This window comes from Oncorhynchus clarkii, chromosome 9 (genome assembly GCF_045791955.1).
Source record: "Oncorhynchus clarkii lewisi isolate Uvic-CL-2024 chromosome 9, UVic_Ocla_1.0, whole genome shotgun sequence".
Taxonomy (NCBI): Eukaryota; Metazoa; Chordata; class Actinopteri; order Salmoniformes; family Salmonidae; genus Oncorhynchus; species Oncorhynchus clarkii.
In genome coordinates, this window is record NC_092155.1 from 1,673,394 (window position 1) to 1,700,283 (window position 26,890).

General features: G+C 48.7%; 1 protein-coding gene across 1 annotated transcript in view; it reads left to right on the plus strand.

Moving 5' to 3' along the window:
* Positions 1-26,890, plus strand: part of LOC139417001 (low affinity immunoglobulin gamma Fc region receptor III-like) — a gene marked incomplete at its 3' end in the record, with an annotated part of 76,870 nt that overhangs the window by 47,934 nt on the left and 2,046 nt on the right. The window contains exon 2 of the mRNA XM_071166233.1: positions 25,510-25,770. Coding sequence (XP_071022334.1) covers positions 25,510-25,770 — 261 coding nt within the window. The remainder of the gene's footprint in view (positions 1-25,509; positions 25,771-26,890) is intronic.

Here is a 26,890-nt window from a genome sequence, read left to right on the forward strand (position 1 = left end):
TGCATAGAGACAGAGTGCCTGCAATAGTTAACCTTGTTCAAACTATTAAAGAACCGTCAGACCTAGAGTTCTGAAACTTTAGAAACCTGTTCTAGAGCTCAGGTCAATAGTGCGTGGTGAGTTATGTGGCTCTAGATGGTTCCCGGACCGAGAAACAGCCTCGTACATTTGCAATAACTTCAATTCATTTTTACATCACGAAAATGCCGACATTTAGAAATGTCCCCGAGTCGCAAGACAAGGTGCATTGCGACCGCCTCGGCCCATATAGACGGACCCCAACGTTTTTGTCCGATAGCTCATTCAAGGACCCCGTAGCAAGTCATGGAAATAAGTGGATCTTCAGCACCAATTAAGGTCTTGCTCGGGCAAAAATGGATGGAGAGGAACCACTATCACTGCCCGGCCATCCTGTGTTCATCAGGCCAGTCAATTTTGCATTTCTGCAGGATTTTGAGCATGACAAATTCGTGATGGTAAATGCCCATTGAAACACATTGCAAATGCACGTGCATTTGCAATATGATTCAACAGTGGAAAAAAGATCACCAAATGGACATGATGAAATCAACACAACGAGCGATGGAGAGGAACCACTATCACTGCCCGGCCATCCTGTGTTCATAAGGCCAGTCAATTTAGCATTTCTGCAGTATTTTTGAGCATGTCAAATTCGTGATGGTACATGGCAAATGGACATAACATCCTGATTTGGCATTTTCAAATTTTTCATATTGCATTTGGACATTTCTTATGACATTTGGCCAAAAAAAGTGACTTTTGACTTCCTATGAAATCATATTGCAAATGGACAAAACATATGCCTTATGCACAAGTAAAAAAAAAATTATAATAATTATGATAATAAAATTTGACAAAAGTGTATTCATACAGTTCTTACACATGATTAATTGACAAAAAAATCAAAAGAATTTAGAAAAACGGTCCAGAAAGCACTTTTTTAAGGGGGTGATAAGTTTCTGAAAAAAAAATATGTTTTTCAAAATTGTACTTTTGGATGTTGACTAGTCTTACATTTGCAACATGAAAAACCACGGTGGAGCGCGCTCGCCATCTGTTGGATTTTTAAAGTGTTACACTTGGCATTTGCCATATGGCATTTGCAATTTATTTATTAGGATGTGAATTGAAAAACATGGGTTACCTTCCCTTGACAGGAGTTGTGAGAAAAAGGTATTTTCCACTGCAGATGCGGATCTCTCTTAAACTGGAGGATTTGGTTGGGGATATTTGTATTATGTTAGTTAAACAAATATATGCGTCAATACACTCGTAAGGAAATGATTATCTATTATTATAATTATTATCTGTGTTAGTATCTGTGGACCAGCTCAGTGTTTACATCATGTACCATAGTGATAGTTCTCTCTGTGTGTTTCAGTGCTGTTGAGTAAACTGGTATACTGTAGCCTCGGACAAGGTGGAGGTGAGTACATTTCTCTATATTCATCACCTGTTCTATAATAATAATATTTTGCTATATTAATCACCTGTTCTATAATAACAACATTTATCTTTAATTATCACCTGTTTGTTCTATAAAAGTTTAATTTCGTCCTGATCTCTTCATTGGTTTGGACTTCATGTCTCCATTAATAAAGAAGATTCTAAGAGAGAAGATAAGAGGGGGTGGAGTCCAGTGAAGTGTGAGGATAGAGTCCAGTGTAGTGTGGGTAGAGTCCAGTGTAGTGTGGGTAGAGTCCAGTGTAGTGTGTGGATAGAGTCCAGTGTAGTGTGGGTAGAGTCCAGTGTAGTGTGGGTAGAGTCCAGTGTAGTGTGGGTAGAGTCCAGTGTAGTGTGAGGATAGAGTCCAGTGTAGTGTGAGGATAGAGTCCAGTGTAGTGTGTGGGTAGAGTCCAGTGTAGTGTGGGTAGAGTCCAGTGTAGTGTGGGTAGAGTCCAGTGTAGTGTGAGGATAGAGTCCAGTGTAGTGTGTGGGTAGAGTCCAGTGTAGTGTGTGGGAAATGTCCAGTGTAGTGTGGGTAGAGTCCAGTGTAGTGTGAGGGTAGAGTCCAGTGTAGTGAGGGTAGAGTTTAGTGTAGTGTGTGGGTAGAGTCCAGTGTAGTATGTGGGTAGAGTCCAGTGTAGTGTGGGTAGAGTCCAGTGTAGTGTGGGTAGAGTCCAGTGTAGTTTGTGAGTAGAGTACATTGTAGTGTGTGGGTAGAGTCCAGTGTAGTTTGGGTGGATTCCAGTGTAGTGTGGGTAGAGTCCAGTCTAGTGTGGGTAGAGTCCAGTGTAGTTTGGGTAGAGTCCATTGTAGTTTGGGTAGAGTCCAGTGTAGTGTGGGTAGAGTCCAGTGTAGTGTGGGTAGAGTCCAGTGTAGTGTGGGTAGAGTCCTGTGTAGTGTTGGTAGAGTCCAGTGTAGTGTGTATGTAGAGTCCAGTTTAGTGTGTGGGTAGAGTTCAGTGTAGTGTGAGGGTAGAAGCCAGTGTAGTGTGTGGGTAGAGTTCAGTGTAGTGTGAGGGTAGAAGCCAGTGTAGTGTGTGGGTAGAGTCCAGTGTAGTGTGAGGGTAGAGTCCAGTGTAGTGGGGGTAGAGTCAGGTGTAGTGTGGGTAGAGTCCAGTGTAGTGAGGGTAGAGTGCAGTGTAGTGTGTGGGTAGAGTCCAGTGTAGTGTGTGGGTAGAGCAGTGTAGTGTGTGGGTAGAGCAGTGTAGTGTGTGGGTAGAGTCCAGTGTAGTGTGTGGGTAGATTCCAGTGTAGTGTGTGGGTAGAGTCCAGTGTAGTGTGTGGGTAGAGCAGTGTAGTGTGTGGGTAGAGTCCAGTGTAGTGTGTGGGTAGAGTCCAGGGTAGTGTGAGGATAGAGTCCACTGTAGTGTCAGGGTAGAGTCCAGCGTAGTGTGTGGGCAGAGTCCAGTGTAGTGTGAGGGTAGAAGCCAGTGTAGTTTGTGGGTAGAGTCCAGTGTAGTGTGGGTAGAGTCCAGTGTAGTGTGTGGGTAGAGTCCAGTGTAGTGTGGGTAGAGTCAGGTGTAGTGTGGGTAGAGTCCAGTGTAGTGAGGGTAGACTGCAGTGTAGTGTGTGGGTAGAGTCCAGTGTAGTGTGTGGGTAGAGTCCAGTGTAGTGTGTGGGTAGAGCAGTGTAGTGTGTGGGTAGAGTCCAGTGTAGTGTATGTGTAGAGTCCAGTGTAGTGTGTGGGTAGAGTCCAGTGTAGTGTGTGGGTAGAGTCCAGTGTAGTGTGTGGGTAGAGTCCTGTGTAGTGTGGGTAGAGTCCTGTGTACTGTGGGTAGAGTCCAGTGTAGTGTGAGGATATTGTCCAGTGTAGTGTGTGGGTAGAGTCCAGTGTAGTGTGGGTAGAGTCCAGTGTAGTGTGGGTAGAGTCCAGTGTAGTGTGGGTAGAGTCCAGTGTAGTGTGTGGGTAGAGTCCAGTGTAGTGTGGGTAGAGTCCAGTATAGTGTGGGTAGAGTCCAGTGTAGTGAGGGTAGAGTCCAGTGTAGTGTGTGGGTAGAGTCCAGTGTAGTGTGTGGGAAATGTCCAGTGTAGTGTGTGGGTAGAGTCCAGTGTAGTGTTTGGGTAGAGTCCAGTGTAGTGTGGGTAGAGTCCAGTGTAGTGTGGGTAGAGTCCAGTGTAGTGGGGGTAGAGTCAGGTGTAGTGTGGGTAGAGTCCAGTGTAGTGAGGGTAGAGTCCAGTGTAGTGTGTGGTTAGAGTCCAGTGTAGTGTGTGGGTAGAGTCCAGTGTAGTGTGTGGGTAGAGCAGTGTAGTGTGTGGGTAGAGTCCAGTGTAGTGTGTGTGTAGATTCCAGGGTAGTGTGAGGATAGAGTCCACTGTAGTGTCAGGGTAGAGTCCAGTGTAGTGTGTGGGCAGAGTCCAGTTTAGTGTGAGGGTAGAAGCCAGTGTAGTTTGTGGGTAGAGTCCAGTGTAGTGTGGGTAGAGTCCAGCGTAGTGTGTGGGTAGAGTCCAGTGTAGTGTGGGTAGAGTCCAGTATAGTGTGGGTAGAGTCCAGTGTAGTGTGGGTAGAGTCCAGTGTAGTTTGTGAGTAGAGTACATTGTAGTGTGTGGGTAGAGTCCAGTGTAGTTTGGGTAGAGTCCATTGTAGTTTGGGTAGAGTCCAGTGTAGTGTGGGTAGAGTCCAGTGTAGTGTGGGTAGAGTCCAGGGTAGTGTGAGGATAGAGTCCACTGTAGTGTCAGGGTAGAGTCCAGCGTAGTGTGTGGGCAGAGTCCAGTGTAGTGTGAGGGTAGAAGCCAGTGTAGTTTGTGGGTAGAGTCCAGTGTAGTGTGGGTAGAGTCCAGTGTAGTGTGTGGGTAGAGTCCAGTGTAGTGTGGGTAGAGTCAGGTGTAGTGTGGGTAGAGTCCAGTGTAGTGAGGGTAGACTGCAGTGTAGTGTGTGGGTAGAGTCCAGTGTAGTGTGTGGGTAGAGTCCAGTGTAGTGTGTGGGTAGAGCAGTGTAGTGTGTGGGTAGAGTCCAGTGTAGTGTATGTGTAGAGTCCAGTGTAGTGTGTGGGTAGAGTCCAGTGTAGTGTGTGGGTAGAGTCCAGTGTAGTGTGTGGGTAGAGTCCTGTGTAGTGTGGGTAGAGTCCTGTGTACTGTGGGTAGAGTCCAGTGTAGTGTGAGGATATTGTCCAGTGTAGTGTGTGGGTAGAGTCCAGTGTAGTGTGGGTAGAGTCCAGTGTAGTGTGGGTAGAGTCCAGTGTAGAGTGGGTAGAGTCCAGTGTAGTGTGTGGGTAGAGTCCAGTGTAGTGTGGGTAGAGTCCAGTATAGTGTGGGTAGAGTCCAGTGTAGTGAGGGTAGAGTCCAGTGTAGTGTGTGGGTAGAGTCCAGTGTAGTGTGTGGGAAATGTCCAGTGTAGTGTGTGGGTAGAGTCCAGTGTAGTGTTTGGGTAGAGTCCAGTGTAGTGTGGGTAGAGTCCAGTGTAGTGTGGGTAGAGTCCAGTGTAGTGGGGGTAGAGTCAGGTGTAGTGTGGGTAGAGTCCAGTGTAGTGAGGGTAGAGTCCAGTGTAGTGTGTGGTTAGAGTCCAGTGTAGTGTGTGGGTAGAGTCCAGTGTAGTGTGTGGGTAGAGCAGTGTAGTGTGTGGGTAGAGTCCAGTGTAGTGTGTGGGTAGAGTCCAGGGTAGTGTGAGGATAGAGTCCACTGTAGTGTCAGGGTAGAGTCCAGTGTAGTGTGTGGGCAGAGTCCAGTTTAGTGTGAGGGTAGAAGCCAGTGTAGTTTGTGGGTAGAGTCCAGTGTAGTGTGGGTAGAGTCCAGTGTAGTGTGTGGGTAGAGTCCAGTGTAGTGTGGGTAGAGTCCAGTATAGTGTGAAGGTAGAGTCCAGTGTAGTGTGGGTAGAGTCAGGTGTAGTGTGGGTAGAGTCCAGTGTAGTGAGGGTAGAGTGCAGTGTAGTGTGTGGGTAGAGTCCAGTGTAGTGTGTGGGTAGAGTCCAGTGTAGTGTGTGGGTAGAGCAGTGTAGTGTGTGGGTAGAGTCCAGTGTAGTGTGTGGGTAGAGTCCAGGGTACTGTGAGGATAGAGTCCACTGTAGTGTCAGGGTAGAGTCCAGTGTAGTGTGTGGGCAGAGTCCAGTTTAGTGTGAGGGTAGAAGCCAGTGTAGTTTGTGGGTAGAGTCCAGTGTAGTGTGTGGGTAGAGTCCAGTGTAGTGTGGGTAGAGTCCAGTGTAGTGTGTGGGTAGAGTCCAGTGTAGTGTGGGTAGAGTCAGGTGTAGTGTGGTTAGAGTCCAGTGTAGTGTTTGGGTAGAGTCCAGTGTAGTGTGGGTAGAGTCTAGTGTAGTGTGGGTAGAGTCCAGTGTAGTGTGGGTAGAGTCCTGTGTAGTGTTGGTAGAGTCCAGTGTAGTGTGTATGTAGAGTCCAGTTTAGTGTGTGGGTAGAGTTCAGTGTAGTGTGAGGGTAGAAGCCAGTGTAGTGTGTGGGTAGAGTTCAGTGTAGTGTGAGGGTAGAAACCAGTGTAGTGTGTGGGTAGAGTCCAGTGTAGTGTGAGGGTAGAGTCCAGTGTAGTGGGGGTAGAGTCAGGTGTAGTGTGGGTAGAGTCCAGTGTAGTGAGGGTAGAGTGCAGTGTAGTTTGTGGGTAGAGTCCAGTGTAGTGTGTGGGTAGAGTCCAGTGTAGTGTGTGGGTAGAGCAGTGTAGTGTGTGGGTAGAGTCCAGTGTAGTGTGTGGGTAGAGTCCAGGGTAGTGTGAGGATAGAGTCCACTGTAGTGTCAGGGTAGAGTCCAGCGTAGTGTGTGGGCAGAGTCCAGTGTAGTGTGAGGGTAGAAGCCAGTGTAGTTTGTGGGTAGAGTCCAGTGTAGTGTGGGTAGAGTCCAGTGTAGTGTGTGGGTAGAGTCCAGTGTAGTGTGGGTAGAGTCAGGTGTAGTGTGGGTAGAGTCCAGTGTAGTGAGGGTAGACTGCAGTGTAGTGTGTGGGTAGAGTCCAGTGTAGTGTGTGGGTAGAGTCCAGTGTAGTGTGTGGGTAGAGCAGTGTAGTGTGTGGGTAGAGTCCAGTGTAGTGTATGTGTAGAGTCCAGTGTAGTGTGTGGGTAGAGTCCAGTGTAGTGTGTGGGTAGAGTCCAGTGTAGTGTGTGGGTAGAGTCCTGTGTAGTGTGGGTAGAGTCCTGTGTACTGTGGGTAGAGTCCAGTGTAGTGTGAGGATATTGTCCAGTGTAGTGTGTGGGTAGCTTCCAGTGTAGTGTGAGAGTAGAAGCCAGTGTAGTTTGTGGGTAGAGTCCAGTGTAGTGTGGGTAGAGTCCAGTGTAGTGTGGGTAGAGTCCAGTGTAGTGTGGGTAGAGTCCAGTGTAGTGTGTGGGTAGAGTCCAGTGTAGTGTGGGTAGAGTCCAGTATAGTGTGGGTAGAGTCCAGTGTAGTGAGGGTAGAGTCCAGTGTAGTGTGTGGGTAGAGTCCAGTGTAGTGTGTGGGAAATGTCCAGTGTAGTGTGTGGGTAGAGTCCAGTGTAGTGTTTGGGTAGAGTCCAGTGTAGTGTGGGTAGAGTCCAGTGTAGTGTGGGTAGAGTCCAGTGTAGTGTGTGGGTAGAGTCCAGTGTAGTGTGTGGGTAGAGCAGTGTAGTGTGTGGGTAGAGTCCAGTGTAGTGTGTGGGTAGAGTCCAGGGTAGTGTGAGGATAGAGTCCACTGTAGTGTCAGGGTAGAGTCCAGTGTAGTGTGTGGGCAGAGTCCAGTTTAGTGTGAGGGTAGAAGCCAGTGTAGTTTGTGGGTAGAGTCCAGTGTAGTGTGGGTAGAGCCCAGTGTAGTGTGAAGGTAGAGTCCAGTGTAGTGTGGGTAGAGTCAGGTGTAGTGTGGGTAGAGTCCAGTGTAGTGAGGGTAGAGTGCAGTGTAGTGTGTGGGTAGAGTCCAGTGTAGTGTGTGGGTAGAGTCCAGTGTAGTGTGTGGGTAGAGCAGTGTAGTGTGTGGGTAGAGTCCAGTGTAGTGTGTGGGTAGAGTCCAGGGTACTGTGAGGATAGAGTCCACTGTAGTGTCAGGGTAGAGTCCAGTGTAGTGTGTGGGCAGAGTCCAGTGTAGTGTGGGTATAGTCCAGTGTAGTGTGTGGGTAGAGTCCAGTGTAGTGTGGGTAGAGTCAGGTGTAGTGTGGGTAGAGTCCAGTGTAGTGTTTGGGAAATGTCCAGTGTAGTGTGTGGGTAGAGTCCAGTGTAGTGTTTGGGTAGAGTCCAGTGTAGTGTGGGTAGAGTCTAGTGTAGTGTGGGTAGAGTCCAGTGTAGTGTGGGTAGAGTCCTGTGTAGTGTTGGTAGAGTCCAGTGTAGTGTGTATGTAGAGTCCAGTTTAGTGTGTGGGTAGAGTTCAGTGTAGTGTGAGGGTAGAAGCCAGTGTAGTGTGTGGGTAGAGTTCATTGTAGTGTGAGGGTAGAGTCCAGTGTAGTGTGGGTAGAGTCAGGTGTAGTGTGGGTAGAGTCCAGTGTAGTGAGGGTAGAGTGCAGTGTAGTGTGTGGGTAGAGTCCTGTGTAGTGTGGGTAGAGTCCAGTGTAGTGTGAGGATAGAGTCCAGTGTAGTGTGTGGGTAGAGTCCAGTGTAGTGTGAGAGTAGAAGCCAGTGTAGTTTGTGGGTAGAGTCCAGTGTAGTGTGGGTAGAGTCCAGTTTAGTGTGGGTAGAGTCCAGTGTAGTGTGGGTAGAGTCCAGTGTAGTGTGTGGGTAGAGTCCAGTGTAGTGTGGGTAGAGTCCAGTATAGTGTGGGTAGAGTCCAGTGTAGTGAGGGTAGAGTCCAGTGTAGTGTGTGGGTAGAGTCCAGTGTAGTGTGTGGGAAATGTCCAGTGTAGTGTGTGGGTAGAGTCCAGTGTAGTGTTTGGGTAGAGTCCAGTGTAGTGTGGGTAGAGTCCAGTGTAGTGTGGGTAGAGTCCAGTGTAGTGTGGGTAGAGTCCTGTGTAGTGTTGGTAGAGTCCAGTGTAGTGTGTATGTAGAGTCCAGTGTAGTGTGTGGGTAGAGTTCAGTGTAGTGTGAGGGTAGAAGCCAGTGTAGCTTGTGGGTAGAGTTCAGTGTAGTGTGAGGGTAGAAGCCAGTGTAGTGTGTGGGTAGAGTCCAGTGTAGTGTGAGGGTAGAGTCCAGTGTAGTGTGTGGGTAGAGTCCAGTGTAGTGTGGGTAGAGTCCAGTGTAGTGTGTGAGTAGAGTCCATTGTAGTGTGTGGGTAGACTCCACATTAGTGTGTGGGTAGAGTCCAGTGTAGTTTGGGTGGAGTCCAGTGTAGTTTGGGTAGAGTCCAGTGTAGTGAGGGTAGAGTGCAGTGTAGTGTGTGGGTAGAGTCCAGTGTAGTGTGTGGGTAGTGTCCAGTGTAGTGTGTGGGTAGAGCAGTGTAGTGTGTGGGTAGAGTCCAGTGTAGTGTGTGGGTAGAGTCCAGTGTAGTGTGTTAGTAGAGTCCAGTGTAGTGTCAGGGTAGAGTCCAGTGTAGTGTCAGGGTAGAGTCCAGTGTAGTGTGAGAGTAGAAGCCAGTGTAGTTTGTGGGTAGAGTCCAGTGTAGTGTGGGTAGAGTCCAGTGTAGTGTCAGGGTAGAGTCCAGTGTAGTGTGAGAGTAGAAGCCAGTGTAGTTTGTGGGTAGAGTCCAGTGTACTGTGGGTAGAGTCCAGTGTAGTGTGAGGATAGAGTCCAGTGTAGTGTCAGGGTAGAGTCCAGTGTAGTGTGAGAGTAGAAGCCAGTGTAGTTTGTGGGTAGAGTCCAGTGTAGTGTGGGTAGAGTCCAGTGTAGTGAGGGTAGAGTCCAGGTTAGTGTGTGGGTAGAGTCCAGTGTAGTGTGTGGGTAGAGTCCAGTGTATTGTGTGAGTATAGTCCATTGTAGTGTGGGTAGAGTCCAGTGTAGTGAGGGTAGAGTCCAGTGTAGTGTGTGGGTAGAGTACAGTGTAGTGTGTGGGTAGAGTCCAGTGTAGTGTGGGTAGAGGCCAGTGTAGTGTGGGTAGAGTCCAGTGTATTGTGTGAGTATAGTCCATTGTAGTGTGTGGGTAGACTCCACATTAGTGTGTGGGTAGAGTCCAGTGTAATTTGGGTGGATTCCAGTGTAGTGTGGGTAGAGTCCAGTGTAGTGTGAGGATAGAGTCCAGTGTAGTGTGGGTAGAGTACAGTGTAGTGTGGGTAGAGTCCAGTGTAGTGTGGGTAGAGTCCTGTGTAGTGTTGGTGGAGTCCAGTGTAGTGTGTGGGTAGAGTTCAGTGTAGTGTGAGGGTAGAAGCCAGTGTAGTGTGTGGGTAGAGTTCAGTGTAGTGTGAGGGTAGAAGCCAGTGTAGTGTGTGGGTAGAGTCCAGTGTAGTGTGTGGGTAGAGTCCAGTGTAGTGTGTGGGTAGAGTCCAGTGTAGTGTGGGTAGAGTCCAGTGTAGTGTGGGTAGAGGCCAGTGTAGTGTGGGTAGAGTCCAGTGTAGTGTGTGAGTAGAGTCCATTGTAGTGTGTGGGTACACTCCACATTAGTGTGTGGGTAGAGTCCAGTGTAGTTTGGGTGTAGTCCAGTGTAGTTTGGGTAGAGTCCAGTGTAGTGAGGGTAGAGTCCAGTGTAGTGTGTGGGTAGAGTCCAGTGTAGTGTGTGGGTAGAGTCCAGTGTAGTTTGGGTGGATTCCAGTGTAGTGTGTGGGTAGAGTCCAGTGTATTGTGTGAGTATAGTCCATTGTAGTGTGTGGGTAGACTCCACATTAGTGTGTGGGTAGAGTCCAGTGTAATTTGGGTGGATTCCAGTGTAGTGTGGGTAGAGTCCAGTGTAGTGTGAGGATAGAGTCCAGTGTAGTGTGGGTAGAGTACAGTGTAGTGTGGGTAGAGTCCTGTGTAGTGTTGGTGGAGTCCAGTGTAGTGTGTGGGTAGAGTTCAGTGTAGTGTGAGGGTAGAAGCCAGTGTAGTGTGTGGGTAGAGTTCAGTGTAGTGTGAGGGTAGAAGCCAGTGTAGTGTGTGGGTAGAGTCCAGTGTAGTGTGTGGGTAGAGTCCAGTGTAGTGTGTGGGTAGAGTCCAGTGTAGTGTGGGTAGAGTCCAGTGTAGTGTGGGTAGAGGCCAGTGTAGTGTGGGTAGAGTCCAGTGTAGTGTGTGAGTAGAGTCCATTGTAGTGTGTGGGTACACTCCACATTAGTGTGTGGGTAGAGTCCAGTGTAGTTTGGGTGTAGTCCAGTGTAGTTTGGGTAGAGTCCAGTGTAGTGAGGGTAGAGTCCAGTGTAGTGTGTGGGTAGAGTCCAGTGTAGTGTGTGGGTAGAGTCCAGTGTAGTTTGGGTGGATTCCAGTGTAGTGTGTGGGTAGAGTCCAGTGTATTGTGTGAGTATAGTCCATTGTAGTGTGTGGGTAGACTCCACATTAGTGTGTGGGTAGAGTCCAGTGTAATTTGGGTGGATTCCAGTGTAGTGTGGGTAGAGTCCAGTGTAGTGTGAGGATAGAGTCCAGTGTAGTGTGGGTAGAGTACAGTGTAGTGTGGGTAGAGTCCTGTGTAGTGTTGGTGGAGTCCAGTGTAGTGTGTGGGTAGAGTTCAGTGTAGTGTGAGGGTAGAAGCCAGTGTAGTGTGTGGGTAGAGTTCAGTGTAGTGTGAGGGTAGAAGCCAGTGTAGTGTGTGGGTAGAGTCCAGTGTAGTGTGTGGGTAGAGTCCAGTGTAGTGTGTGGGTAGAGTCCAGTGTAGTGTGGGTAGAGTCCAGTGTAGTGTGGGTAGAGGCCAGTGTAGTGTGGGTAGAGTCCAGTGTAGTGTGTGAGTAGAGTCCATTGTAGTGTGTGGGTAGACTCCACATTAGTGTGTGGGTAGAGTCCAGTGTAGTTTGGGTGTAGTCCAGTGTAGTTTTGGTAGAGTCCAGTGTAGTTTGGGTAGAGTCCAGTGTAGTTTGGGTAGAGTCCAGGGTAGTGTGAGGGTAGAAGCCAGTGTAGTTTGTGGGTAGAGTCCAGTTTAGTGTGGGTAGAGTCCAGTGTAGTGTGTGGGTAGAGTCCAGTGTAGTGTGGGTAGAGTCCAGTGTAGTGTGGGTAGAGTCCAGTTTAGTGTGGGTAGAGTCCAGTGTAGTGTGTGAGTAGAGTCCATTGTAGTGTGTGGGTAGACTCCACATTAGTGTGTGGGTATAGTCCAGTGTAGTTTGGGTGGAGTCCAGTGTAGTTTGGGTAGAGTCCAGTGTAGTGAGGGTACCCACACACTACACTGCACTCTACCCTACACTAACCCTACCTACCCTACACTAACCCTACCTACCCCTACTCTAACCCTACCTAGCCTACACTAACCCTACCTACCCTACACTAACCCTACCTACCCTACACTAACCTTACCTACCCCGACACTACCCCTACACTAACCCTACCTACCCTACACTAACCCTACCTACCCTACACTAACCCTACCTACCCCTATACTTACCCTACCTACCCTACACTAACCCTACCTACCCCTACCCCTAAACTAACCCTACCTAGCTACCCTACACTAACACTACCTACACTACACTAACCCTACCTACACTACACTAACACTACCTACCCCTACACTAACCCTACCTAACCCTACACTTACCCTACCTACCCCTACACTAACCCTACCTACCCCTACACTAACCCTACCTACCCCTACACTAACCCTACCTACCCCTACACTAACCCTATCTAACCCTACACTAACCCTACCAACCCCTACACTGCCCCTACACTAACCCTACCTAACCCTACACTAACCCTACCTACCCTACACTAACACTACCTACCCTGCACTAACCCTACCTACCCTACACTACCCTACACTAATCCTACCCACCCTACACTAACCCTACCTAGCCCTATACTAACCCTGCCTACCCTACACTAACACTACCTACCCCAACACTAACCCTACCTAGCTACCCTACACTCACCCTACCTACCCTGCACTAACCCTACCTGACATGCACTAACCCTACCTACCCTACACTAACCCTACCTACACTACACTAACCCTACCTACCCCTACACTAACCCTACCTACCCCATACACTAACCCTACCTACCCTACACTACCCCTACACTACCCCTACCTACCCCTACACTAACCCCACCTACCCTACACAAACCTACCTACCCTACACTAACCCTACCTACCCTACACTAACCCTACCTACGCCTACACTAACACTACATTCCCTACATTAACACTACCTACCCCTGCACTAACCCTACCTCCCCTATACCTACCCTACCTACCCTACACTAATCCTACCTACCCTGCACCAACCCTACCTACCCTACACTACCCTACACTAACCCTACCCACCCTACACTAACCCTACCTAGCCCTATACTAACCCTACCTACCCTACACTAACACTACCAACCCCAACACTAACCCTACCTAGCTACCTACACTCACCCTACCTACCCTGCACTAACCCCACCTGACCTGCACTAACCCTACCTACCCTACACTAACCCTACCTACACTACACTAACCCTACCTACCCCTACACTAACCCTACCTACCCCTACACCACCCCTACACTAACCCTACCTACCCCTACTCTAACCCTCCTACCCCTAAACTAACCCTACCTACCCCTTCTCTAACCCTACCCACCCCTACACTATCCCTACCTACCCTACACTAACCCTACCTAACCCTACACTAACCCTACCTACCCTACATTAACCCTACCTACCCCTACTCTAACCCTACCTACCCCTACACTAACCCTACTTACCCCTACACTACCCCTACACTAACCCCACCTTCCCTACACTAACCCTACCTACCCTACACTAAGCCTACACTTTACACTAACCCTACCTACCCTTTACACTAACCCTACCTACCCCTACACTAACCCTACCTAACCCTACACTTACCCTAACTAACCCTACACTAACCCTACACTAATCCTACCCAACCCTACACTAACCCTATCTACCCTACACTAACTCTACCTAACCCTACACTAACCCTACCTAACCCTACCTACCCTACATTAACCCTACCTACCCTGCACTAACCCTACACTAACCCTACCTACCCTACACTAACCCTACACTAACCCTACCTACCCTACACTAACCCTACCTACCCTACACTAACCCTACCTACCCCTACACTAACCCTACCTAACCCTACACTAGCCCTACCTACCCTACACTAACCCTACCTACCCCTACACTAACCCTACACTAACCCTACACTAACCCTCCCTACTCTACACTAATCCTACCCTACACTAACCCTACCTACCCCTACACTAACCCTACCTACCCCTACACTAACCCTACCTACCCTACACTAACCCTTCCTACCCTACAATAACCCTATCTACCCCTACACTAACCCTACCTACCCTACACTAACCCTTCCTACCCTACACTAACCCTACACTAACACTACCTAACCCTACACTAACCCTACTTACCCCATACACTAAACCAACCTAACCCTACACTAACCCTACCTATCCTACACTAACTCTACCTACCCTACACTAAACCTACCTACCCCTACGCTAACGCTACCTACCCTACACTGACCCTACCTACCCTACACTAACCCTACCTACCTACCCTACACTAACCCTACCTAACCTACACTAACCCTACACTACCCCTACCTACCCTACACTGACCCTACCTACCCTACACTGACCCTACCTACCCTACACAAACCCTACCTACCCCTACCCTAACCCTACCTACCCTACACTAACCCTACCTACCCTACACTAACCCTTCCTCCCCCTACTCTAACCCTACCTACCCTACACTAACCCTACCTACCCTACACTAACTCTACCTACCCTACACTAAACCTACCTACCCCTACGCTAACCCTACCTACCCTACACTGACCCTACTTACCTTACACTAACCCTACCTACCTACCCTACACTAACCCTACCTACCCTACACTAACCCTACACTACCCTACACTAAACCTACCTACCCCTACGCTAACCCTACCTACCCCTACCCTAACCCTACCTACCCTACACTAACCCTACCTACCCTACACTAACCCTTCCTCCCCCTACTCTAACCCTACCTACCCTACACTAACCCTACCTACCCTACACTAACTCTACCTACCCTACATTAAACCTACCTACCCCTACTCTAACCCTACCTACCCTACACTGACCCTACCTACCCTACACTAACCCTACCTACCTACCCTACACTAACCCTACCTACCCTACACTAACCCTACACTACCCCTACACTAACCCTACCTACCCTACACTAACCCTACCTACCCTACACTAACCCTACCTACACCTATAATAACTCTACCTACCCTACACTAACCCTACCTACCATGCACTAACCCTAGCTACCCTCCACTACCCTACACTAACCCTACCTACCCTACACTAACCCTACCTACCCTACACTAACCCTACCTACCCCTACCCGTACACTAACCCTACCTAGCTACCCTACACTAACCCTACCTACCCTACACTAACCCTACCTACCCTGCACTAACCCTACCTACCCTACACTAACCCTACGTACCCTACACTAACCCTACCTACACCTATAATAACCCTACCTACCCTACACTAACCCTACCTACCCTACACTAACTCTACCTACCCTACACTAAACCTACCTACCCCTACGCTAACCCTACCTACCCTACACTGACCCTACCTACCCTACACTGACCCTACCTACCCTACACTAACCCTACCTACCCCTACCCTAACCCTACCTACCCTACACTAACTCTACCTACCCTACAATAACCCTTCCTCCCCCTACTCTAACCCTACCTACCCTACACTAACCCTACCTACCCCTACTCTAACTCTACCTACCCTACACTAATCCTACCTACCCTACCCTAACCCTACCTACCCTACACTAACCCTACCTACCCTACACTAACCTTACCTACCCCTACTCTAACTCTACCTACCCTACACTGACCCTACCTACCCTACACTAACCCTACCTACACTACACTAACCCTACCTACCCTACACTAACCCAACCTACCGATACACTAACCCTACCTACCCCTACTCTATCTCTACCTACCCCACACTGACCCTACCTACCCTACACTAACCCAACCTACACTACACTAACCCTACCTACCCTACACTAACCCTACCTACCCTACACTACTCCTACCTACCATGCACTAACCCTAGCTGCCCTACACTACCCTACACTAACCCTACCTACCCTACACTAACCCTACCTACCCTACACTATCCCTACCTACCCTACACTACTCCTACCTACCCTACACTAACTTTACCTACCCCTACACTAACCCTACCTACACCTACACTACCCCTACACTAACCCTACCTACCCCTACACTAACCCTACCTACCCCTACACTAACCCTATCTACCCTACACTAACCCTACCTACCCTACACTACTCCTACCTACCATGCACTAACCCTAGCTACCCTACATTCCCCTACACTAACCCTACCTACCCTACACTAACCCTACCAACCCCTACCCCTACACTAACTCTACCTAGCTACCCTACACTAACCCTACCTACGCAACACTAACCCTACCTACCCTGCACTAACCCTACCTACCCTACACTACCCTACACAAACCCTACCTACCCTACGCTAACCCTACCTACCCTACGCTAACACTAACAACCCTACACTAACCCTACCTACCCTACACTAACCCTACCTACCCCTACTCTAACCCTACCTAGCCTACGCTAACCCTAACCCTAACCCTAACCCTAACCCTAACTCTACCTACCCTACACTGACCCTACCTACCCTACACTAACCCTACCTACCTCTACACTAATCCTACCTACCCTACACTAACCCTACCTACCCTACACTATCCCTACCTACCCCTACTCTAACTCTACCTACCCTACACTGACCCTACCTAACCTACACTAACCCTACCTACCCTACACTAATCCTACCTACGATGCACTACCCCTAGCTACCCTACCTACCCCTACACTAACCCTACCTAGCTACCCTTCACTAACCCTACCTACCCTACACTAACCCTACCTACCCCTATACTTACCCTACCTACCCTACACTAACCCTACCTACCCCTACCCCTACACTAACCCTACCTAGATACCCTACACTAACACTACCTACACTACACTAACCCTACCTACACTACACTAACCCTACCTACCCCTACACTAACCCTACCTAACCCTACACTAACCCTACCTACCCCTACACTATCCCTACCTACCCCTACACTAACCCTACCTACCCCTACACTAACCCTACCTACCACTACACTAACGCTACCTAACCCTACACTAACCCTACCTACCCTACACTAACAATACCTACCCTGCACTAACCCTACCTACCCTACACTACCCTACACTAACCCTACCCACCCTACACTAACCCTACCTAGCTACCCTGCACTAACCCTACCTGACCTGCACTAACCCTACCTACCCTACCTACCCCTACACTAACCCTACCTAGCTACCCTACACTAACCCAACCTACCCTACACTAACTCTACCTACCCTACACTAAACCTACCTACCCCTACGCTAACGCTACCTACCCTACACTGACCCTACCTACCCTACACTAACCCTACCTACCTACCCTACACTAACCCTACCTAACCTACACTAACCCTACACTACCCCTACCTACCCTACACTGACCCTACCTACCCTACACTGACCCTACCTACCCTACACAAACCCTACCTACCCCTACCCTAACCCTACCTACCCTACACTAACCCTACCTACCCTACACTAACCCTTCCTCCCCCTACTCTAACCCTACCTACCCTACACTAACCCTACCTACCCTACACTAACTCTACCTACCCTACACTAAACCTACCTACCCCTACGCTAACCCTACCTACCCTACACTGACCCTACTTACCTTACACTAACCCTACCTACCTACCCTACACTAACCCTACCTACCCTACACTAACCCTACACTACCCTACACTAAACCTACCTACCCCTACGCTAACCCTACCTACCCCTACCCTAACCCTACCTACCCTACACTAACCCTACCTACCCTACACTAACCCTTCCTCCCCCTACTCTAACCCTACCTACCCTACACTAACCCTACCTACCCTACACTAACTCTACCTACCCTACATTAAACCTACCTACCCCTACTCTAACCCTACCTACCCTACACTGACCCTACCTACCCTACACTAACCCTACCTACCTACCCTACACTAACCCTACCTACCCTACACTAACCCTACACTACCCCTACACTAACCCTACCTACCCTACACTAACCCTACCTACCCTACACTAACCCTACCTACACCTATAATAACTCTACCTACCCTACACTAACCCTACCTACCATGCACTAACCCTAGCTACCCTCCACTACCCTACACTAACCCTACCTACCCTACACTAACCCTACCTACCCTACACTAACCCTACCTACCCCTACCCGAACACTAACCCTACCTAGCTACCCTACACTAACCCTACCTACCCTACACTAACCCTACCTACCCTGCACTAACCCTACCTACCCTACACTAACCCTACGTACCCTACACTAACCCTACCTACACCTATAATAACCCTACCTACCCTACACTAACCCTACCTACCCTACACTAACTCTACCTACCCTACACTAAACCTACCTACCCCTACGCTAACCCTACCTACCCTACACTGACCCTACCTACCCTACACTGACCCTACCTACCCTACACTAACCCTACCTACCCCTACCCTAACCCTACCTACCCTACACTAACTCTACCTACCCTACAATAACCCTTCCTCCCCCTACTCTAACCCTACCTACCCTACACTAACCCTACCTACCCCTACTCTAACTCTACCTACCCTACACTAATCCTACATACCCTACCCTAACCCTACCTACCCTACACTAACCCTACCTACCCTACACTAACCTTACCTACCCCTACTCTAACTCTACCTACCCTACACTGACCCTACCTACCCTACACTAACCCTACCTACACTACACTAACCCTACCTACCCTACACTAACCCAACCTACCGATACACTAACCCTACCTACCCCTACTCTATCTCTACCTACCCCACACTGACCCTACCTACCCTACACTAACCCAACCTACACTACACTAACCCTACCTACCCTACACTAACCCTACCTACCCTACACTACTCCTACCTACCATGCACTAACCCTAGCTGCCCTACACTACCCTACACTAACCCTACCTACCCTACACTAACCCTACCTACCCTACACTATCCCTACCTACCCTACACTACTCCTACCTACCCTACACTAACTTTACCTACCCCTACACTAACCCTACCTACACCTACACTACCCCTACACTAACCCTACCTACCCCTACACTAACCCTACCTACCCCTACACTAACCCTATCTACCCTACACTAACCCTACCTACCCTACACTACTCCTACCTACCATGCACTAACCCTAGCTACCCTACATTCCCCTACACTAACCCTACCTACCCTACACTAACCCTACCAACCCCTACCCCTACACTAACCCTACCTAGCTACCCTACACTAACCCTACCTACGCAACACTAACCCTACCTACCCTGCACTAACCCTACCTACCCTACACTACCCTACACAAACCCTACCTACCCTACGCTAACCCTACCTACCCTACGCTAACACTAACAACCCTACACTAACCCTACCTACCCTACACTAACCCTACCTACCCCTACTCTAACCCTACCTAGCCTACACTAACCTTACCTACCCCGACACTACCCCTACACTAACCCTACCTACCCTACACTAACCCTACCTACCCTACGCTAACCCTAACCCTAACCCTAACCCTAACCCTAACTCTACCTACCCTACACTGACCCTACCTACCCTACACTAACCCTACCTACCTCTACACTAATCCTACCTACCCTACACTAACCCTACCTACCCTACACTATCCCTACCTACCCCTACTCTAACTCTACCTACCCTACACTGACCCTACCTAACCTACACTAACCCTACCTACCCTACACTAATCCTACCTACGATGCACTACCCCTAGCTACCCTACCTACCCCTACACTAACCCTACCTAGCTACCCTTCACTAACCCTACCTACCCTACACTAACCCTACCTACCCCTATACTTACCCTACCTACCCTACACTAACCCTACCTACCCCTACCCCTACACTAACTCTACCTAGATACCCTACACTAACACTACCTACACTACACTAACCCTACCTACACTACACTAACCCTACCTACCCCTACACTAACCCTACCTAACCCTACACTAACCCTACCTACCCCGACACTAACCCTAACCTACCCCTACACTATCCCTACCTACCCCTACACTAACCCTACCTACCCCTACACTAACCCTACCTACCACTACACTAACGCTACCTAACCCTACACTAACCCTACCTACCCTACACTAACAATACCTACCCTGCACTAACCCTACCTACCCTACACTACCCTACACTAACCCTACCCACCCTACACTAACCCTACCTAGCTACCCTGCACTAACCCTACCTGACCTGCACTAACCCTACCTACCCTACCTACCCCTACACTAACCCTACCTAGCTACCCTACACTAACCCAACCTACCCTACACTAACCCTACCTACACTACACTAACCCTACCTACCCCTACACTAACCCTACCTAACCCTACACTAACCCTACCTACACCTACACTAACCCTACCTACCCCTACACTAACCCTACCTACCCCTACACTAACCATACCTACCCCTACACTAACCCTACCTACCCCTACACTAACCCTACCTACCCCTACACTACCCCTACACTAACCCTACCTAACCCTACACTAACCCTACCTACCCTACCCTAACACTACCTACCCTGCACTAACCCTACCTACCCTACACTATCCTTCACTAATCCTACCCACCCTACACTAACCCTACCTAGCCCTATACTAACCCTACCTACCCTACACTAACACTACCTACCCCAACACTAACCCTACCTAGCTACCCTACCTACCCTGCACTAACCCTACCTGACCTGCAGTAACCCTACCTACCCTACACTAACCCTACCTACACTACACTAACCCTACCTACCCCTACACTAACCCTACCTTCCCCATACACTAACCCTACCTACCCTACACTATCCTTCACTAATCCTACCCACCGTACACTAACCCTACCTAGCCCTATACTAACCCTACCTACCCTACACTAACACTACCTACCCCAACGCTAACCCTACCTAGCTACCCTACCTACCCTGCACTAACCCTACCTGACCTGCAGTAACCCTACCTACCCTACACTAACCCTACCTACCCTACATTAACCCTACCTACCCCTACTCTAACCCTACCTACCCCTACACTAACCCTACTTACCCCTACACTACCCCTACACTAACCCCACCTTCCCTACACTAACCCTACCTACCCAACACTAAGCCTACCCTTTACACTAACCTTACCTACCCTTTACACTAACCCTACCTACCCTACACTAACCTTACCTACCCCTACTCTAACTCTACCTACCCTACACTGACCCTACCTACCCTACACTAACCCTACCTACACTACACTAACCCTACCTACCCTACACTAACCCAACCTACCGATACACTAACCCTACCTACCCCTACTCTATCTCTACCTACCCCACACTGACCCTACCTACCCTACACTAACCCAACCTACACTACACTAACCCTACCTACCCTACACTAACCCTACCTACCCTACACTACTCCTACCTACCATGCACTAACCCTAGCTGCCCTACACTACCCTACACTAACCCTACCTACCCTACACTAACTTTACCTACCCCTACACTAACCCTACCTACACCTACACTACCCCTACACTAACCCTACCTACCCCTACACTAACCCTACCTACCCCTACACTAACCCTATCTACCCTACACTATCCCTACCTACCCTACACTACTCCTACCTACCCTACACTAACTTTACCTACCCCTACACTAACCCTACCTACACCTACACTACCCCTACACTAACCCTACCTACCCCTACACTAACCCTACCTACCCCTACACTAACCCTATCTACCCTACACTAACCCTACCTACCCTACACTACTCCTACCTACCATGCACTAACCCTAGCTACCCTACATTCCCCTACACTAACCCTACCTACCCTACACTAACCCTACCAACCCCTACCCCTACACTAACCCTACCTAGCTACCCTACACTAACCCTACCTACGCAACACTAACCCTACCTACCCTGCACTAACCCTACCTACCCTACACTACCCTACACAAACCCTACCTACCCTACGCTAACCCTACCTACCCTACGCTAACACTAACAACCCTACACTAACCCTACCTACCCTACACTAACCCTACCTACCCCTACTCTAACCCTACCTAGCCTACACTAACCTTACCTACCCTGACACTACCCCTACACTAACCCTACCTACCCTACACTAACCCTACCTACCCTACGCTAACCCTAACCCTAACCCTAACCCTAACCCTAACCCTAACTCTACCTACCCTACACTAACCCTACCTACCTCTACACTAATCCTACCTACCCTACACTAACCCTACCTACCCTACACTATCCCTACCTACCCCTACTCTAACTCTACCTACCCTACACTGACCCTACCTAACCTACACTAACCCTACCTACCCTACACTAATCCTACCTACGATGCACTACCCCTAGCTACCCTACCTACCCCTACACTAACCCTACCTAGCTACCCTTCACTAACCCTACCTACCCTACACTAACCCTACCTACCCCTATACTTACCCTACCTACCCTACACTAACCCTACCTACCCCTACCCCTACACTAACCCTACCTAGATACCCTACACTAACACTACCTACACTACACTAACCCTACCTACACTACACTAACCCTACCTACCCCTACACTAACCCTACCTAACCCTACACTAACCCTACCTACCCCGACACTAACCCTAACCTACCCCTACACTATCCCTACCTACCCCTACACTAACCCTACCTACCCCTACACTAACCCTACCTACCACTACACTAACGCTACCTAACCCTACACTAACCCTACCTACCCTACACTAACAATACCTACCCTGCACTAACCCTACCTACCCTACACTACCCTACACTAACCCTAGACACCCTACACTAACCCTACCTAGCTACCCTACACTCACCCTACCTACCCTGCACTAACCCTACCTGACCTGCACTAACCCTACCTACCCTACCTACCCCTACACTAACCCTACCTAGCTACCCTACACTAACCCAACCTACCCTACACTAACCCTACCTACACTACACTAACCCTACCTACCCCTACACTAACCCTACCTAACCCTACACTAACCCTACCTACACCTACACTAACCCTACCTACCCCTACACTAACCCTACCTACCCCTACACTAACCATACCTACCCCTACACTAACCCTACCTACCCCTACACTAACCCTACCTACCCCTACACTACCCCTACACTAACCCTACCTAACCCTACACTAACCCTACCTACCCTACCCTAACACTACCTACCCTGCACTAACCCTACCTACCCTACACTATCCTTCACTAATCCTACCCACCCTACACTAACCCTACCTAGCCCTATACTAACCCTACCTACCCTACACTAACACTACCTACCCCAACGCTAACCCTACCTAGCTACCCTACCTACCCTGCACTAACCCTACCTGACCTGCAGTAACCCTACCTACCCTACACTAACCCCTACCTACCTACCTACACTAACCCTACCTTCCGCACACACTAACCCTACCTACCCTACACTATCCTTCACTAATCCTACCCACCCTACACTAACCCTACCTAGCCCTATACTAACCCTACCTACCCTACACTAACACTACCTACCCCAACGCTAACCCTACCTAGCTACCCTACCTACCCTGCACTAACCCTACCTGACCTGCAGTAACCCTACCTACCCTACACTAACCCTACCTACCCTACATTAACCCTACCTACCCCTACTCTAACCCTACCTACCCCTACACTAACCCTACTTACCCCTACACTACCCCTACACTAACCCCACCTTCCCTACACTAACCCTACCTACCCAACACTAAGCCTACCCTTTACACTAACCTTACCTACCCTTTACACTAACCCTACCTACCCCTACACTAACCCTACCTAACCCTACACTTACCCTACCTAACCCTACACTAACCCTACACTAATCCTACCCAACCCTACACTAACCCTATCTACCCTACACTAACTCTACCTAACCCTACACTAACCCTACCTAACCCTACCTACCCTACATTAACCCTACCTACCCTGCACTAACCCTACACTAACCCTACCTACCCTACACTAACCCTACACTAACCCTACCTACCCTACACTAACCCTACCTACCCCTACACTAACCCTACCTAACCCTACACTAGCCCTACCTACCCTACACTAACCCTACCTACCCCTACACTAACCCTACACTAACCCTCCCTACCCTACACAAATCCTACCCTACACTAACCCTACCTACCCCTACACTAACCCTACCTACCCCTACACTAACCCTACCTAACCCTACACTAGCCCTACCTACCCTACACTAACCCTACCTACCCCTACACTAAACCTACCTACCCTACACTAACGCTACCTACCCTACACTAACCCTACCTACCCCTACACTAACCCTACCTACCCTACACTAACCCTTCCTACCCTACACTAACCCTATCTACCCCTACACTAACCCTACCTACCCTACACTAACCCTTCCTACCCTACACTAACCCTAACTACCACTACACTAACCCTACACTAACACTACCTAACCCTACACTAAACCAACCTACCCCTACACTAACCCTACCTACCCTACACTAACCCTTCCTACCCTACACTAACCCTATCTACCCCTACACTAACCCTACCTACCACTACACTAACCCTACACTAACCCTACCTAACCCTACACTAACCCTACTTACCCCATACACTAAACCAACCTAACCCTACACTAACCCTACCTAACCCTACACTAAACCAACCTACCCCTACACTAATCCTACCTACCCTACACTAACCCTTCCTACCCTACACTAACCCTATCTACCCCTACACTAACCCTACCTACCACTACACTAACCCTACACTAACCCTACCTACCCTACACTAACCCTATCTACCCCTACACTAACCCTACCTACCACTACACTAACCCTACACTAACCCTACCTACCCTACACTAACCCTTCCTACCCTACACTAACCCTAACTACCACTACACTAACCCTACACTAACACTACCTAACCCTACACTAACCCTACTTACCCCATACACTAAACCAACCTAACCCTACACTAACCCTACCTATCCTACACTAACCCTACCTACCCTACACTAACCATATCTACCCTACACTAACCCTACCTACCCCTACACTAACCCTACCTAACCCTACACTAACCCTACCTAACCCTACACTAAACCAACCTACCCCTACACTAACCCTACCTAGCCTCCACTAACCCTTCCTACCCTACACTAACCCTTCCTACCCTACACTAACCCTACCTTCCACTACACTAACCCTACACTAACCCTACCTAACCCTACACTAACCCTACTTACCCCATACACTAAACCAACCTAACCCTACACTAACCCTACCTATCCTACACTAACCCTACCTACCCTACACTAACCATACCTACCCTACACTAACCCTACCCACCCCTACACTAACCCTACCTAACCCTACACTAACCCTACCTAACCCTACACTAAACCAACCTACCCCTACACTAACCCTACCTAGCCTCCACTAACCCTTCCTACCCTACACTAACCCTTCCTACCCTACACTAACCCTACCTTCCACTACACTAACCCTACCTACCCCTACACTAACCCTACCTAACCCTATACTAACACTACCTACCCTACACTAAACCAACCTGACCTACACTAACACTACCTACCCTGCACTAACCCTACCTACCTTTCCTAAGTTACTACTAACAGAGATGACTAGGTTAATTAAACAGCTAGAGAATAGCATCTCTGCTGTGTTTCAGCATCTCTCTTCCAACACAGGCTTTACTGCTCTTGAGGTCCAATATTTACAAATATACTTTCAACAATGCATATCTCTCTCTCTCTCTCTCTTTCTCTCTCTTTCTCTCTCTCTCTTCCAGATTCTCTGATTGTCAGTCCTGACAGATCTCAGTTCTTTAAATATGAGTCTGTCTCTCTGAGCTGTGAGGTTCAGGGGAACTCTGCTGGATGGAGAGTGGTGAGGAACACATTGAGAGGAAACCTTTCAGAGTGTAATACTGACTGGGGAAAACCACAAGGGTCTTCATGCATCATGTCACTAATACCATCAGACAGTGGAGTGTACTGGTGTGAGTCTGGGTCTGGAGAACACAGCAATGCTGTCAACATCACAGTACATGGTATGTCCACAAACACCATCTACTAACATTATAGTGTTTAGTGGTTCATCTGGTTTCAGATAGCTGATGTTATGTTTATATATGATGTTTATATATTATATACAGCTGGAGCTGTGATCCTGGAGATACCTGTTTATATATGATGTTTATATATTATATACAGCTGGAGCTGTGATCCTGGAGAGACCTGTTTATATATTATATACAGCTGGTGCTGTGATCATGGAGAGACCTGTTTATATATGATGTTTATATATTGTATACAGCTGGAGCTGTGATCCTGTAGAGACCTGTTTATATATTATGTACAGCTGGAGCTGTGATCCTGGAGAGACCTGTTTATATATGATGTTTATATATTATATACAGCTGGAGCTGTGATCCTGGAGAGACCTGTTTATATATGATGTTTATATATTATATACAGCTGGAGCTGTGATCCTGGAGAGACCTGTTTATATATTATATACAGCTGGAGTTGTGATCCTGGAGAGACCTGTTTATATATGATGTTTATATATTATATACAGCTGGAGCTGTGATCCTGGAGAGACCTGTTTATATATTATATACAGCTGGAGCTGTGATCCTGGAGAGACCTGTTTATATTTGATGTTTATATATTATATACAGCTGGAGCTGTGATCCTGGAGAGACCTGTTTATATATTATATACAGCTGGTGCTGTGATCCTGGAGAGACCTGTTTATATATTATGTACAGCTGGAGCTGTGATCCTGGAGAGACCTGTTTATATATTATATACAGCTGGTGCTGTGATCCTGGAGAGACCTGTTTATATATGATGTTTATATATTATATACAGCTGGAGCTGTGATCCTGGAGAGACCTGTTTATATATTATATACAGCTGGAGCTGTGATCCTGGAGAGACCTGTTTATATATTATATACAGCTGGAGCTGTGATCCTGGAGAGACCTGTTTATATATGATGTTTATATATTATATACAGCTGGAGCTGTGATCCTGGAGAGACCTGTTTATATATTATATACAGCTGGAGCTGTGATCCTGGAGAGACCTGTTTATATATGATGTTTATATATTATATACAGCTGGTGCTGTGATCCTGGAGAGACCTGTTTATACATGATGTTT